The following is a 13,593-nucleotide window of genomic DNA, read 5'->3' as shown; positions in this document are numbered from 1 at the left end:
TTTTCTAGCACTCCTTAATAAAGGTACATATTGTTGAGGTATATAAATAGGACCAGATCTTAGGTTTTCTTTTTTTTCTTTTCTTAATTTCTTTTTCTATTAAACTATGTGCATTGTCCCCCTCGTTATGAGTATGTCCCTTAATTAAATATTTATGTGTTATTGACTGAATATTGTCAAAATGGAACACTGCATATGAGTATAAACAAGCAATGTATTTATTTTTATTCTGCCCATTAGCATTGTCAGAATAAAAAGTAATATTTAAAGTTTTTCCTGCATTATTTTCACTAACAGTCTTTAAGTAATCAAACACGCAAGAACCTATTTCAGTAGCCCCCTTATTACCCTGTGTTTCATTCCAAAAGTAACAGTATACATCTTTATATGCACCTAAGTCACTATCATTTTTCTGTTTATTGCTATCTTTTGATTTAGGAGCTAGTTCAACTATAGTAAAATTATAACAGTTAAGTCTAGATCTGTAATAAAACGAAGAAACATCACCCTTAGGACAAGTCATTGCAGCTTCTAAGTCGTAAACGGCGCAAATATTTGTTTCATTAATGTTAGAACGATCATTTCTCTTCTCCTCTCTACACAGATTCTTTTCTTTAATATGCTTTTCATACTTTTCTTGTATACCTAACTTTTCTTCTGATAATGCTAATTCATAACTTGTACATAAATCACACAAATCCTTTTTGGGTTGAAAGAAGCTTATATTAAATTCAGTTGTAAATATCAAGTAATAGATCCAGTATACAGCGTGGGGTTTGTTTTCTTTGGTTTGATTTGTGTTAAAGTCTCTACATAGTTCTTTTATACTCTTGCTGCTATCAATATATTCTCTTGTAGTAGAAGATCTAAGATAATGGGACTCTATGCGCGGTATACTATTAATATGGTTTTTGATATCTTGTACAAGACTTGGATCGATCGGCGCTCGGCTTCTAGAACGGCCCCTAAGATCTTCTGCTACAAATCCAGTGGAATTAGTTTTCATTTTCACAGTTCTTATTTGTCTTTCTGTTATGTCTAAAGTATTTATAAAAAAAGTTTTACATACGCGGATTTTTTTGCCATCAAGAGTAAAATAAAAGGCCGTATTTGGTTTGCGAGGATTGGCAGCATTAGTGTACTTATATTTGGGGTTTACCTCCATCATACAAGATTGGATAAATGATCGCTTCAAGTCTATATTACTAAGCTTCCAATAACAGTCGAATATCTCGCGTCTCTTATCAGGTGTTATGTTATCAGAACAATGAAATCTACAAACGCAACTATCTTTTACTCTTTTAGCAGGGACCTCTTTATTAGATTTTGAGAGTGATTTATAGGCTTTCCCACTGTTTCGAAGCGATTTCACGATGTTTTGTTTCCACTGAGATGGATTGCGGAGGCGCTTTCTAGATTTTTTGGTTTGAGGAACTAATTCATATGAAACAATTGCATCGTTTATATCATTTTCACTATCTGACATGGTGGTTGATGAACTAATCCGACGTGGTGGTTGTGTTGATGAGATATTATAAGTGGGATCAGTATCACTTAGATCAACGTCTGATTCTTCAGAATTCACAGGGGATTGGTGGTAGTTGATGACTGCATCTAAACGTTTTTTGCTAGTCGAAGGCTCTGGAGTACCTGGTATGACTGAAGGTGAGCTGTCAATGTTCACGTCATGTTTGTACTGTTTCGCCGATGTAGAAGCCTCTGCCGATGATGACGATGAACTGGAGCTTGAAGATGTTGATGTGGAAGAACTGGATGACGATGTACTACTAGACCGAACTCTCGTGTTCTGTGACATTGGTGCTAAAATCCGCTGTTCAGGTCCGACTTGCGGTGAAATTACAGAATTTATACCAATACCTTCATCCGTCGCCTTATTCAGTGGTTGTAAATAGTTTTCCTTCTCACACGCTTCAGAACTTCCGGTTCCCATCTCTTCATACTGTTCTTGCCTCTTATTTTCATTACAGTTATTATTTAATAGTTGTAAAATATGATCTGCTCGTTTCATTATTAATCTCAAAATTCAACTGAAATAAAATAAAAAAGACCCAATCACAATAAAGCTTGCTAATCCACACAACATTTAGTAAATAATAAGCCTAATTCCGTATCCGTCTTCGTAGTCACAAAATCGGTTAGTAAAGTAAAGCCATAACATATAATCACGCTCATTCGTTCATGCAATGTTTAGTAATATAATGACGGAAATATAAATATGTCAAGAAAATATTATTATAATTCAATATTAAAACGCCCGAAACCAAAAACAGTCAGTACAAAAATAAATATCGTGCAAATAACTTACCTTGCGTTTTGTATTAAAACGACGGATTACAGTTTACGCCGATCACGGAGCAGCCGCGCAGGACCCAGCGTTTAGCTCTGGCGACGCAACACTAAAGGGGCTCCTTCAAAACCAAGGAGCGCGGGGTAACCGCGTGATTTGAAAGAGACAGAAATAGTACGTTTGTCCCGTTCTGGCCCAAAAGAGTCTTTTTAATATTGATAAACCGGTAGATTACATCTTTTTAAGACGTTTGATGTACGAATTTCGTTTTCTTAAAATTTTGAATTACGCCACTTTAATTCTAAAGAAGCGATATAACACCAACAACTAGATCTGGAGGTTTTAAATTTGGCATGTAGGTTCCTTATAAGGTCTGACGATGCACTACAAGAGGGTCACCTGAAGTACAACTCAAAACTTACCATCGTCCTGATCGAAATCTTCATCATCATCGCCTTCACCATCACCGTCCTCGTCTTCTTCAGCTTCTTCATCGTCTTCCACCACCCTTGATGACTCGGCCAACAATCCTAGACTGTCTTCTACTTCAGGCACCTCGTCTGTTGTGTCTGGGACTTGATCCAATGTTGGTTCCTCTTGTTCTTTGGATGTTGAAGGTGGATCCAACATCAGCTCAATATTTACAGATTTACTCCCTTCAGTTTCTTTATTTTGGTCCAATGTTGGTTCAATAATTGCAGATGATTCTTTTCCTACTTTGTCATTATTTTTGTCCAACATTGGTTCAATATTCACTGGAGATTCTTTTTCTTTTGAGTCCAATATTGATTGAGCATTTGATGACGTAAAATTAACATCTGATGCAGTTTCGTTACTTGTTAGAGTATTAATTTCATCTAATGGCTTTTCATTTTTTGTTTTGTTTGAATTATTAAAAGTAGAAGTAGCATTTTCATCAATCCCTTCTACAACTTTGATGTCTGATTTAGCTTGGGTTGAATTTAGTTGAGTAAATTCTAAAGTTTCTTTTGTTTTGTCTTCTGATGTAACTACTTCTTTTACTGTTGTTTTCTTAGCTATTTCTTCGATTTTATCCAAAGGTTGATCTGTAGCTTTTGGACTTAGAGATTCACTTTCAATCTTTTGTTTATCTACTTCTGATTCAATACTTGTGGAGCTTTTGTTGTTCAAATTATATGTATTTACCACACTTTTAGCCGCATCCATTGCTGTATCGACAGATGTTATTTTAGGTTCATCAATTGATGCCATTTCAACTGGTGCATAATCATTATCTTTGTCAGATATTTGAGGATCTATTTTCAAATTTTCTTTGATTGGTTCAGTTGCAAGCAAAGCAACATCACATTTTTCAGCTACATCAGACATTTCCACATCATTTTCAGAAAACTCCTTTTTTGGCACTTCTATCACTTCAGTTTTGAGTTCCATAATTTCACTTTCGCTAATTTTGTCGTTAGCTGTGAATTCTGAAACAGTTTCAGTTACTTCCTTTTCACTACTTTCGATTTCAGTATCAAACGTTTTTGAACCTTTATCTGTGCCAAGGCTTTTCTCATTATCTCTATTTTCACAATCTGAATCTTCATAATCATCCAAACAATCAATTATTTCTTGAGTTGGAATTTCCAAAATCATATCTGGTTGTTTCAAGCCATGCTCAAATTTTACATCATCTTCGAACATGGATTCATTGGCAGTACTAGAGAGAATATTAGTGGAATCAACAATGTCAGTAGATATGTCATTAATATTAACTGTTTCTACAGTTTTATCAATTTTAGTAAGACTATCAGTATGGATTGCATCTCGTATATCTGAATTATCTACATCCATTTCACTTTCATTTAAATTAATGACCGGGTCAACTTTAGATTCTGAGAAAGATTTACAATTTTTTGTATTAACTTCTGTGACATCAGCATGTAAAGCAGTTTGCTCTGTTTCATTGGGGTTTATATCACAAAAATCATTAATTTTATCAACATTGCCAACGTTTTCATCTGATCTTATAAACTTGTCTATATTTTCTAAAATTTCTTTAGCAGATTTACCTTCCCCATTTTCAATACTATCATCATGATCGTTTATACCAGCTTTGTCAGAGCAAATAAGCTTTTCAACTTGATCATTAGTCTCTATAATAGCTTGTTCTAATTCTTCAACTGCAGTTACAAGTGACTTTGAAGTGTTTGCTTCTGTTTCTTTTGAAACCTTCTCATCCTTACTATCCTTATTGTCCTGACTCTCTAATTCTTTTACTGATGTTTCATCAATGTTAGGCTCATCATCATCATCCCATCTCAATTGAAGCTCATCACTGTTAAAATCATCATCAACATCATCAAACTCTGACAGCTTCTTGGATTCAAGTGCTTTGACTGTCAAATCATTATTATCTTGTCCTCTATCTGAGTCAATATCTCCACCACCTCCAATATCTGTTGGCACTGAATGAGAAACACCTTTAGATTCCGCTAATGTATCTGTTTGTTGAAGAGACATATATTTTTTCTCATCTCTCTTTGTAGCTCCTAGGTCTTGGTCATTGGCACTCATTTTTCTGAAAAAGAAATATATAAGCTTACAAATCACAATCGAAGGTATTATAATAAAAGCAAAACTTTGTTTATAACTGATCTTCAGTAAACTCTCCATGTAGTTTTGCATACATTATAGGGTGGAGTACAGAAAAGGACATAGGATACTTTTCACAAGGGCAAAGTCAGTTATGCATATTGAAGAGATTCTCATCACTAATCACCTACGTGGTGTCTTAATAACCCTGGAACACTAGCTCATAAGACTGAAAAGACAAAGACGATGCTGTTGCGAGCCCACATAAAAGAAAATAATAGGACCACTCCATCTTTTCCTCTTGGATGTCGTAAGAGGCGACTAAGGTGTATATGTATATGTTATAAACTGGGGATTCTTTTTTTGCAATGGTCTGCCAACCTGTTTGGATCTAAATTCCATCTTTAAGTGGCGTCAGTCTTTCCGGGACTCTTGTTTGGGAGTCTGTCTACCCCGCAAAAACGTGATTATATATGTATAATAATAGTCCTGATTTCTATGAATGAATGCCAGTTTCGAACAGCATCACACTTAATTGGAAAAAAGAGGCATTGGAACATGTGACTGTGGGTAGTGGGCTCGGTACTCAACCACTAGTTTAACGTTTTTAAAATGCTGAAGCCCTCCCCAACTCGATCGATGTCTAAAAGATACGTTTATATTGAAAATTAAAAAATGCAATGAATCAAACACGATTAAGCATGATACTTACATACAAATTTCTAAGATCTTTTATCAACATAAGTCTCACTGCTTTAAACACACGTTAAATAATTATTGCGAGCTGCACCATTTAGATCAAACAGCCTATTAATCTGGACGCATTTTACAAACATGCTTTGCAAACATGCAATAAACTTAGGTGCAATTCGAATACAATACAAAAATCACCTCAAAATTTTTGTGTTATTTAAATCATTCATTACCTGACTGACTCTTGACTTTGACATCTAATACATTTTTAGTCAAATATATACGTACGCGCAGATGAGAAATTATACAGCAAATATGATAAAAACAAACATTTATGTATGTTGCTCAAATTTTATGGCGTAATACGTAAGGAGACACAGCTTTAAATATTCAGCAACCACAACGGTATTTTTTAATTATGTACATTAGTTTAATGGCTAACCAATACACATGTGGAAAATTGATATCACGAGGCAAACTGCACTGTTATTCATTTATTCATTCATATAATCACTTCTATGGAGTGGTCCTATTCTTTTTTCTTGGTGCCGAGAACCGCATGGCAATCTCCCGATTACTTTCTTTTACCACTTTGTTTTTAAATACTTCGAAAAACTGTCACTGTCGTCGTCTGAGTCTCACAGGTCGCTTCATAGAAATGCCAATGTCAATAAAGTTAAAATAACGAATTGACACAATTTATTTTGATTGCCGAGTCAAACCGATTTCTCTCAATTTCTCTTTTCTTGCATTTTAGCAACTCAAATATTTTTATTCGTATTTAAAGTATTATTCCAATATCCATGTGAACAGCTATCTATAAACATAGACTAACCTCGTTTTTTTTAGTCTCAATTAAAATTCGAGTCGCTCGCACATGAAACTGAACATACATAATTTTTTTTAACTTGTTTTCGACGTGTACACAGTTTTAATTACAAAGGTTAATGAGTTGCGTTTTGAAGTCGAAACGAAGCTGTTCACAATAATTGCCTTAAAACATCAATTGAATAAAAAATGAATTTAAACAGCATTTTATCGCCAAGGGCAATGGTTGGCGCCGCGATAGTGGGTATTGTCGGTGCTGCTGGTGTGTTTATATATGAACAAGTGTATGCTGAAAAAAGAAGAGCTATGCTGAGTAAGTACATATTTCAAAATTGATGATAAACAGAATTAGATTGACATGAAATGTTAGCAGTATAAGAAAACATACATACAATAATCACGTCTTTATCCGTTACGGCGTAGACAGTGCCAACAATACTAATTTATAATAATGAAATACATAAAGTATATTTAATAAATACCTACTTTAATATAATTCTTAAGAAGAAAAGTAGTTTTACTCTTGAAAGTCTAGTCCATGTTAGTGCCAAATTTTATAATTATTTGGTACTGTTGTTTTTGGGTTTCTTACAATCACATACATATGCTATTAATTTATAAAAATATATAGTTTAAAATAATAGTGTGCATCCAGTCAACCAGTAACCTTTGTAAATTTGAAAAAAAAAAAAACCTATAGGAATATTGTGAAATCTTATTTCTTAATTGAAATCAATTAAGTATGAGGTTTTACAAAGTAGAGTTGAGTCACAAATTTGAGTTATATTCGAATAAGTAGTCAGTATTCTTTAAAGCAAAATAGGCTATTTTGAAAAGATTTATCATCTTCTCTGTGTTGATTGCAATAAAAATCAATAAAGCATTCTTTTCATTTCTTATACATAGCTCTTATGACATTTTACAACAAAAGCCATTACTATAATTAAGATATATTTCTATAAATTATAAAGTTATTTTAGTATTACATAATGAAAGTTCAGTTCCACTCTTTTTGGGCCCCAGGCATTTTAGTATTGTTATTGAGGATGCAACTGGAACCTTGCAAAGATAGAATAGAATATAATAGATTTATTTTCCAAATTGAATACAAGGTATAACTTATTGACGTCACATCACTTAAATCTAATTATAAGTACTACCGCTTCCAAAGCGCATTTGTAGAAGAAGCAGGGGAACAAACTACACTGCATCATTTTCATCGGATGTCAATATACAAATATAGATCTCTTTAATTTAAATCATGGACGAATGCACATTGTCTACATTAAAAAACATGAATCAATGTAGAACTAGAATAGAAGAGAACGGGAATTCCAATGATGAAACTGTTTCAGTAAATGAGGTGGCCCGTCTGGACAGACAAGTTGCCTCTATGAGGTCAGAGCTTGAGGCGCTCCGGGAACTACAGAAAGAAAGGTCAGTCTTACATACTTCTTGTGATTAATGGTTGGATAAGGTATAGTTGGTATTTTAAGCAATAAAATGTTATCCTATGTACTGATGATGTTGGCAGGAACTGGTTTCCCAAGATACAGGATACAGAATGGATAACTCTGTCTGAAATCTAATTTATTAGAGAACAAATATATTCCTGTAGCACTTTCGGATCAGGTAACTTTCTAATGGTGACAGAATTTTCGAAATCGGTTATTCCTTTATTTATTAAAAAACATTATTAAGCTAAAATAAAAGTGCAAAACTTACTGTCTTGTTTCTCATCATAATAAAAAAGTGAAACAGCGATAGTGAACAGTGATAGTAGTGAACCAGTCACAGTAGATGCCAAGGGGGCAAGCAAAAGTCAGTGGTTAATAAACATCCCTGCTTATTTAAAGAGTTAATGTACTAATTCATTTTACTTACAACTTTCTCATCAGTAAATATTTGACTTCCAGTCAGCTACGCAGACTGAAACAGAAGAGAGTTCCCAGGAGAGAGAAGAAGAGTAAGCAGGCCAGCGGAGACACCGTGGACGCTCCCGAAGTCAGCTACGCTTCGGATTCAGAGTATTTCACGGATTATCAGTCTGTTTTAGGTAGGTGTGGCCTGCTAAACTTAGCATTTTCCTCCCTGCATTTGCTAACAACTTAAGAACTTTCATGGAAAGAGTGAATAGGAATTATTGCATGTACTGGATTTCTAGATCTCATTTTGCTTACCATCAGGTGGATGTGTCAACTTAATACATAAGACGCATGTCTCCCATTGGGTTAAGTCTACGGATTTCCACTTGCTACAATCCTTTCAGACCTCACCTGCTTCTTTTACACTCAATACTCTTTTCATGCATATTCGACGTTTACGGGCACTCCTTGCATCTCCCTTTTTGAAAAGGCCATAAACAAGCTCTGAGAAAATGTTTGTTTATAAGTTGAGTTTTAATTTTCAGGAACAGATGGCGAAATGGACAGCGAAGAATTTTACGACGTACACACAGACGAGGAAGACGACACATTAAGAGAAGATATACAGAGGAATGGTCATGTGGAACCCAACGCGTTAGATGAGGTGAAAAATTATTTTTGACATTTATATCCCTTACGAGCCGAGCTTGTATGAAGAGAGTTATGAATGTGGATGAAGCGAAGGAAGTATGCAGAGATCGTGGCAAGTGGAAAGAGGTAGTCTCTGCCTACCCCTCCGGGAAAGAGGCCTGATTTTATGTATGTATGTATATCCCTTACGATGCAGACATTGCCAACAGTCTCGAAAAGACTGAAAGGCCTCGCTCAGCTGTATGACTCCATGATGGAATCGAGATTCAAATAGTGACAGGTTGCTAGCCCATCGCTTAATAGAAGAATCCTTAGTTAATAAATACATCCAAAGTTTATAAGCCTATCCCTTAGTCGCCTTTTGCGACACCCATGTGAAAGTTATGGAGCGGTTCTGTTTCTTTTGACTTGCGTATAAATAGCCTATTGTTGTCCTGTGTGTTACTTTATCCAGAAATGGTTGAAGCCCGAATTTCTCATTTCATTCGTATTATTATTTATTCAGTAAGAATAACGATACACATGTTTATACTAAACATTATAATTTAATAGAACAATGCGTAGTTAGCGAACCTGTTAAAAAATTTTTTTCTTAAATAATAAACATAAAAGTGATATTTTAGAAAAAGTTTGTCAGACATTGGCCGATGTTAGGTAACAAATTCATTAATTTCAATATCTTTCAGGACCCAGCGTCATCACCCAAATCACCCCGGAAAAATGGTCCTGCACAATGAGCATTAATGTTAAATGTAAGTATGCGGGGTAGACAGAGACAACAGTCTTGAACAGACTGAAAGCCGCGTTCAGCTGTTTAGCTCAATGATAGAATTGAAATTCAAATAGTGACAGATTGCTAGCCCATTGCCTAAAAGAAGAATCCTTACTTAATAAACTTACGCCTTAGTTCTGTTTTACGACATCCATGGGAGAGAGATGGTGAAGTCCTATTTTTGAAGATGAGAGAAATAGAATCAAGTAGAGAAAGAAAGAGAGTAGAAGTGGAGAGGGAGAAGAGCAAAGGAGGCATAAGTCATACATACATATAATCACATCTATATCCCATGCGGGGTATACAGAGCTGTAAGGGTTATAGACATGATTATTTATGTACGAGTTTGTATGTAATATTTTAAGGAGATAAAGTTTTCAATTTGGGATTATTTTTAACTTATTAATATTTTCCTTTCAGATGGGTCTGGTCTAGTTGGGAATAGAACTTGTGTACCACCGTAGCTGTATCTAGTTTTAATGTAATATGGTGCCGCTATAGAACTTAGCATTTATACAAGTGGGTTAGCTTAGCTTTTCATTGTAAGAAAGAAGAATATACCGGCATAACCCTCCTTTTTCATCAGGTTAAAGTCAAAGTCAATCAATTTATCAACTCAAATATTTTCATACTCATTAATTGTCTCTGCCAATTCCCATGGAGCAATACAATTTGCAATGGAGATATTCAATGAAATCTTATTTAAATTCTCAATTTAATATTATAATTATTGAATTTTTAAAATACTAGTACTCAATTTAAAATAGCCTTTTAATCATGTAAGAGTTATGTCAATAATTTGACATGAAATCAGCTCATTGAAATTGTATGTCAAATTATTTTGACATATTGTTGAATTTGACATTTTAGGTAGTCTGTTAAGGTGCTTACAGATTATGTAACAATGTTCTATAACTTTTTTGTATAACACATCCTCCACATTATTTGACATTGTTATACAACTTTGCAACATTTAACAATACTGGACATATTACAATAATAATGTTATATAACATTTGAAAGTAACAATAATAACCTGATAAATAACTTAAATACTTAACATGTTTTATAACATTTTTTTGTCCACATTACTGAAACATTGTTACATAACAATGTTAGTAAACATGCTATATAATCTGTTCGCACCGTTATAGTCATGTTTTTAGGTGAAGGGGCGTGTGTTGTATAAATATATAAATTTTTCATGGTGAATTTAGTTACATAAATAATTGCGTGTGGAGGGAATAAGGGAATATATGTATTGCAGAGATAGATCTTTTTAGATACCGCCAGTTCACTCCTTTATGTGTACACCTAGATGTTTTTTTCTTAAAAATTTAATTAATATTTAACTAAATGATCATATTTAAAATGAATGTAAGTCTCAATATGAACTAATCCTTATTGCGAAGTAAAAAATCTTGGAAATCGAGCGAACTGCGATTGCAGGCATCGTTTTTTACTTTTGGTAGACACAGCTTCATTATACTTTAGTTAATAACGATTAAGATCCGGAACGAAACACTTTCGAAAAGATGTAAATACACTTGCGGGATCTATCTATGGAATAAATAGTGTAATTGAAAAAAGGTGACAATTATTTATTCGGGAAATTAGTCTATTTTGACAGCTGTCAAATGTGTATTTTATGCGTCGCTTACTTATATCCTATTAATTGTTGTTAAAATGAACTCATTTTTCGGCTTTATATGAAATTAAATTATTGAAAATGAATTTTATATTTATTAATGCCGTTCGTTTGCCGCGTTGTATTTTTAACCCAGTGGTAACTTGCCATTGGTAAAGATATATTTTTTTTCTCGAACCTATTTAGGGTTCGTAAAAAAAAATATATCTTTGCCCTGGGTATAAGATTAAAAAAAAACCCTTTTTACCAGAGCTTTGCTTCCGTGGAAAATCGTCTGAGGAAAATCGGACCAAAACTGATTTAGTAGAACATTTCTCGCACTTACAATTTCATTTAAGGCACATTCGGTTGAATACAATAGAATAGATTTATTTTCAAAATTGGATACAAGGTATCACTTATTGACGTCTCTTATTAAATGGTTTCAAAGTTTTTGTATAATAATAATTTTTTTTTTTCATATATTATTTATGACATTTATTATTAAAATATGAATTAAATTATGATTTTAAAATATTTTTTGCAGTCTACCAAGATATTAATTACCTCTGAATTTTTCTTAAGATCTTAGATGCAAATTTAGCTAGATAATACCAGTTCGATGATTACTATGAAAAAAAAACGTGTAAAGTATTTTTTTTGCTGAAAAAATAACAATGCGTAATGAAGTAATGAAACTGCTAGATTTACAAGGCAACAATAGATGTTTTTTTTCTGCAAATCACTATCACTTTCCAATACTTCATTTGTTATCCTTGTGCCACGCGATTTGGCACGCAAAAAAAAACACACTTGCGCTGTCTAGCTAGATATGTCTGAGTCTGAGTATAAAGTCAACTAAATTGAATTAAGTGCGTTAAAACCTTAGTTTGATTATCATGCTAAATTAATTAATATTTACGAATTAAATTACTACCTCTGTTATAGATCTGTCGATTTGTAATATTCTAGTACATTTGGGAGCAAATAAACCCCTCTATGAAAAAAGAAATCAGAACAAAGTTGGACTGTATTGTACAACAATAAGGTCAAAAATCACTTAAAATTGTTTAGAAAAAAAATATATGCATTCCACTATGCCCCATATAAATATATTCTTCAATATAAATTTATTTTGTGTAATGATTTCTGTTTCATATTTTTATATATTGAATAAGAAATAAGATAAGAACTATCAAAAAAATTAAAATACCATCCAGCGTTTTCACTCGCGTTAATATTTACTATGTGTTATATTTACTGTAAAGTTTCATCCAAATCAATTTGTCTACCTTCCATCACGATATAGTATCCTGTGAACTACCTAATCCAGGAAGGCTGGAAGTTCTTATTTCTTAATTCTTATGGAGTTCTCGAGAAAAATATAAGAGTGATCCTATTCAAGAATGCCGGGAACCACACGGCACGTAAACCTATACAGTATACATTGTCAAGCTATGTTAAAAAAGTCATCGATATTATAGAAGTCTTATAGAAAAATGCCTTATAATATGTACTTCCAAAAGTAAGCTGTAACTATAGTAAATTGATTTAAGTACATACTTAATTATAGGTAAATAATCTTGGTACCTATGTCTTTTTATCAAAAAAACATTTCTTACTAGGAAATTAATCATGTCATCTATGTTACATTACATGTTATATTTTGTTTTTAATGTATTTTCTACAAAAAGAGGGATCAAGATTGTTTACTTAATATTTAAGTATCCAAACCGATGGAATATACATAGTATTGTATAAGGCGACTTAGGAATAGGCTTTTATACTTGTGATTATTTTAGGCGACGGGCTAGCAACCTGTCACTATTTGAATCTCAATTCTATCATTAAGCCAAACAGCTAAACGCGGCCTATCAGTCTTTTCAAGTCGTTGGCTATGTCTTTCCCTTAGTCGCCTTTTAAGTTCTGGCTAGGAATATTAATTAATCTCGTTACAAACATTTAAACTTATGTACACCATTGATAAATAAAATGGAATTTCTAAAGTTCAAAATTTAGAGTTTGCTAGATAATTAAAATTAGTGTACATTAGATGAAAACTTAGAGATTTATTAGAAAGTGCGAGATATTTTGATATTAAATATCTACTGTTTAATTTAGTCACTGTCCATAATAAAATTTACCCTATTTTGTGAATTAAAGACATGAATTACCATTAGAAAATTAACATTACTTTTCTTTTTTTTTAAATCAAATGGATCATTGAACTGAAAAATTAGGATTTGTTGTACCAAAGTATATTAACATGGATATTGTTATGATAAATTTA

General features: G+C 33.1%; 2 protein-coding genes across 4 annotated transcripts in view; one reads left to right on the top strand and one right to left on the bottom strand.

Annotated features, from left to right (window-relative positions):
• Window positions 1-5,782, bottom strand: part of LOC106130051 (histone-lysine N-methyltransferase SETDB1-A) — a 37,745-nt gene extending 31,963 nt beyond the window's left edge. For all 3 annotated transcript variants that reach the window (XM_060952937.1, XM_060952938.1, XM_060952939.1), the window contains exons 1-2: window positions 5,580-5,782; window positions 2,731-4,853 (exon numbers count right to left, since the gene is read on the bottom strand). In XM_060952937.1, the coding sequence (XP_060808920.1) occupies window positions 2,731-4,849 (2,119 nt within the window). In that variant the 5' untranslated portion in view covers window positions 4,850-4,853; window positions 5,580-5,782. The remainder of the gene's footprint in view (window positions 1-2,730; window positions 4,854-5,579) is intronic.
• Window positions 5,783-6,267: 485 nt separating this feature from the next.
• Window positions 6,268-13,275, top strand: LOC106130052 (uncharacterized). The gene is made up of 6 exons (XM_013328811.2): window positions 6,268-6,701; window positions 7,744-7,825; window positions 8,305-8,444; window positions 8,799-8,917; window positions 9,591-9,656; window positions 10,097-13,275. Exons 1-5 carry the CDS (start codon window positions 6,578-6,580, stop codon window positions 9,639-9,641), a joined length of 516 nt encoding a protein of 171 aa, XP_013184265.2. The 5' UTR covers window positions 6,268-6,577; the 3' UTR covers window positions 9,642-9,656; window positions 10,097-13,275.
• The last annotated feature ends 318 nt before the right edge of the window (window positions 13,276-13,593 follow it).

This window comes from Amyelois transitella, chromosome 30 (genome assembly GCF_032362555.1).
Source record: "Amyelois transitella isolate CPQ chromosome 30, ilAmyTran1.1, whole genome shotgun sequence".
In the NCBI taxonomy this organism is placed as follows: domain Eukaryota; kingdom Metazoa; phylum Arthropoda; class Insecta; order Lepidoptera; family Pyralidae; genus Amyelois; species Amyelois transitella.
This window is presented reverse-complemented; position numbering and strand designations above follow the sequence as displayed.

Excerpts from the sequence above, each read along its gene's own strand:
- LOC106130052 (XM_013328811.2), top strand. The coding sequence starts at position 6,578 with ATGAATTTAAACAGCATTTTATCGCCAAGGGCAATGGTTGGCGCCGCG. Across the intron at positions 6,702-7,743 it reads AAAAAGAAGAGCTATGCTGA|TAAATGAGGTGGCCCGTCTG; the intron begins GTAAGTACATAT and ends AAACTGTTTCAG. Across the intron at positions 8,445-8,798 it reads GGATTATCAGTCTGTTTTAG|GAACAGATGGCGAAATGGAC; the intron begins GTAGGTGTGGCC and ends TTTAATTTTCAG.